Raw genomic sequence first — 2,190 nt, forward strand, 5'->3', positions numbered from 1 at the left:
TTCACACTACGAGCGAGGAATCTTAACTATTTAGCCGCCACTAATCATTCAACCCGTTTTAACATTTGCACATACAATTAACAACGTTTTAACATTTGCACATACAATTAACAAAGAATTTCATGGTACAGAGTGCCGACAGCTTTTTTTATTATTATTAGTAACAAAAGACAGATTTTTTTTTTTTTTTTTTTTTTTGCTTTGAATTTATTTGACCAAAGAAAATCTTAAGCTTGTAAACCAACCATACACATAAAATACTAGTACTCTGTAGTGGAGAATGCAGAGAATCCCTATCTTTTTGGTGCATTCATTTCGGTGGTGGGTAAGCCCCACTTATCAAAGAAGAATTGATCAAATAGATTGCCAACCCACTAACATTTAAACAATCAATGTAGCAAGTAGCAACAATATAGTATGAGGAGAAGTCATCATAAGGTCAAGGACTAAGCTTCACACTTCAATGCGTATGTTCAAATGATATATTGTTCAGCATGTCATCAGTGTGGGTGTGTGACCGTTTCACTTAGACACATATATATATATATATATATATATAAGTATTATTATTATCAAGAAAAGATAATTTTAAAAATAGGAGAGGTATAGAACAAAAGAGAACAAGGAAAAACCAAATAAATTATGGGGGAACCCCACGGAATTGAGTACTTGGGTGTGGATTTATTAGTCTAAGACACTGTTGATTTATGGGGTTTTCAGAATTTTTTTTGAAACAGGAACTAGAATAGTTTGATCAAATGTTAGGATAGTATTTTTTATATAAAACAATTATGGAGCAAGATTTTGGAATTAAAATATGCTAAGGTCACTTTCGAAAGTCTATAATCTCCATACAAACCGTTCAAATTTTAAATCAATCCACCAAGGTTATGGAATAAACTAGCGGTTAAGATTCTAATTAGAAGGCTCACTCCAACATTATAAATACCACGCAAACCATAACTTAATTGTCATCGTGGGGTTTGCCTCTATACCTCTTTATCCCTCCTCCTTCTCCCTCTAGCACCCTTTATTTTCTCTGGGCTAGCTATCACTTTCTATCATACAACAAAAACCTTAAACCATTCAATTACTTTCCTTCTTCACCAATGGAGAACTTCAAAGCCATGCATACAATTTTTATTCTTCTTGCACTGGTTGCTTTCCACGAGATTCTGTCTATTGAGGGAAGGCAATTGAAGTCCATAACAGAAAAGAGAGAAGGTAGCCAATCTCTCAACTCCATTGACAATACCCCACAGCACCATGATCAGCCTACAAGCCCAAGCCACATTCCTAATACTGAGGCAAGAAAGAAAGAAGTGTTCCCACCCATGACACCCAAAAAATACAGCTTTAATTTCCATGACACAGATGCAGCTTACAGAAAAGATTTTCGACCTACAACACCAGGGAATAGTCCCGGTGTTGGCCATTCTTTTCCAAATCAGGAAGCAGATATGGAATCAAAGGTAGTAAATAAAGGTAATAAGAGCCCTGGTAATACTACACATTCCCTTACAGAATTCAAAGATGATTTCAGGCCCACATCGCCCGGACACAGCCCTGGTATTGGCCATGTTCTTCAGCATAAATCTGCAGAACCAAATGCATAGACATATATGTACGCACACATATAGGATTTTAATATTTGGTCATTGATATTAGTTTTAAAAATATGTATAAACCACAAGATTGCTGTTTCTTAGTTTCGTACTTTCAAGTTGCAAGTAAACTGTCTACTGTATTTGGCCATTGATGGAGACTGGAATTTGTATTTACTGTAAACTATCTATGCACGTGTGATCGCTGTCAACTGTATGTGGCTTCTTTTGCAAATATGTCATATATAAAATAAATAAATAAATCTCTCTCTCTCAAGTTGGATAGGGAAAAAGAAAAAAGAAACTAAAAGTTATGAATAAATAACAGCTTTCACAATAACTTAGTTCAAGCAAACATGAATATATATAATGAGTTAAGGACAGTTCCTCTTCGATGGCAACATTTGTTACCATTATTAAAGTGGATGACTGCAAATATGAAGATATATACTAAGTCAGTAACAGTCTCTCTATGATTATAACTTTTTTTAAAATTTGCTAAAGTGGATGACTACTAAAGTAGTTGATTGTGAATGATGGAAAATTACTTTTATATGACCTATAATTTTTTCTCTATCATTCAGAC

At 34.2% G+C, this 2,190-nt stretch overlaps 1 protein-coding gene across 1 annotated transcript; it reads left to right on the plus strand.

Annotated features, from left to right (window-relative positions):
• The first annotated feature begins 1,109 nt into the window (after window positions 1-1,109).
• Window positions 1,110-1,616, plus strand: LOC115950314 (precursor of CEP10-like). The gene has a single exon (XM_031067531.1). It carries the CDS (start codon window positions 1,110-1,112, stop codon window positions 1,614-1,616), a length of 507 nt encoding a protein of 168 aa, XP_030923391.1.
• Window positions 1,617-2,190: the final 574 nt, after the last annotated feature.

This window comes from Quercus lobata, chromosome 6, assembly GCF_001633185.2.
Source record: "Quercus lobata isolate SW786 chromosome 6, ValleyOak3.0 Primary Assembly, whole genome shotgun sequence".
Taxonomy (NCBI): Eukaryota; Viridiplantae; Streptophyta; class Magnoliopsida; order Fagales; family Fagaceae; genus Quercus; species Quercus lobata.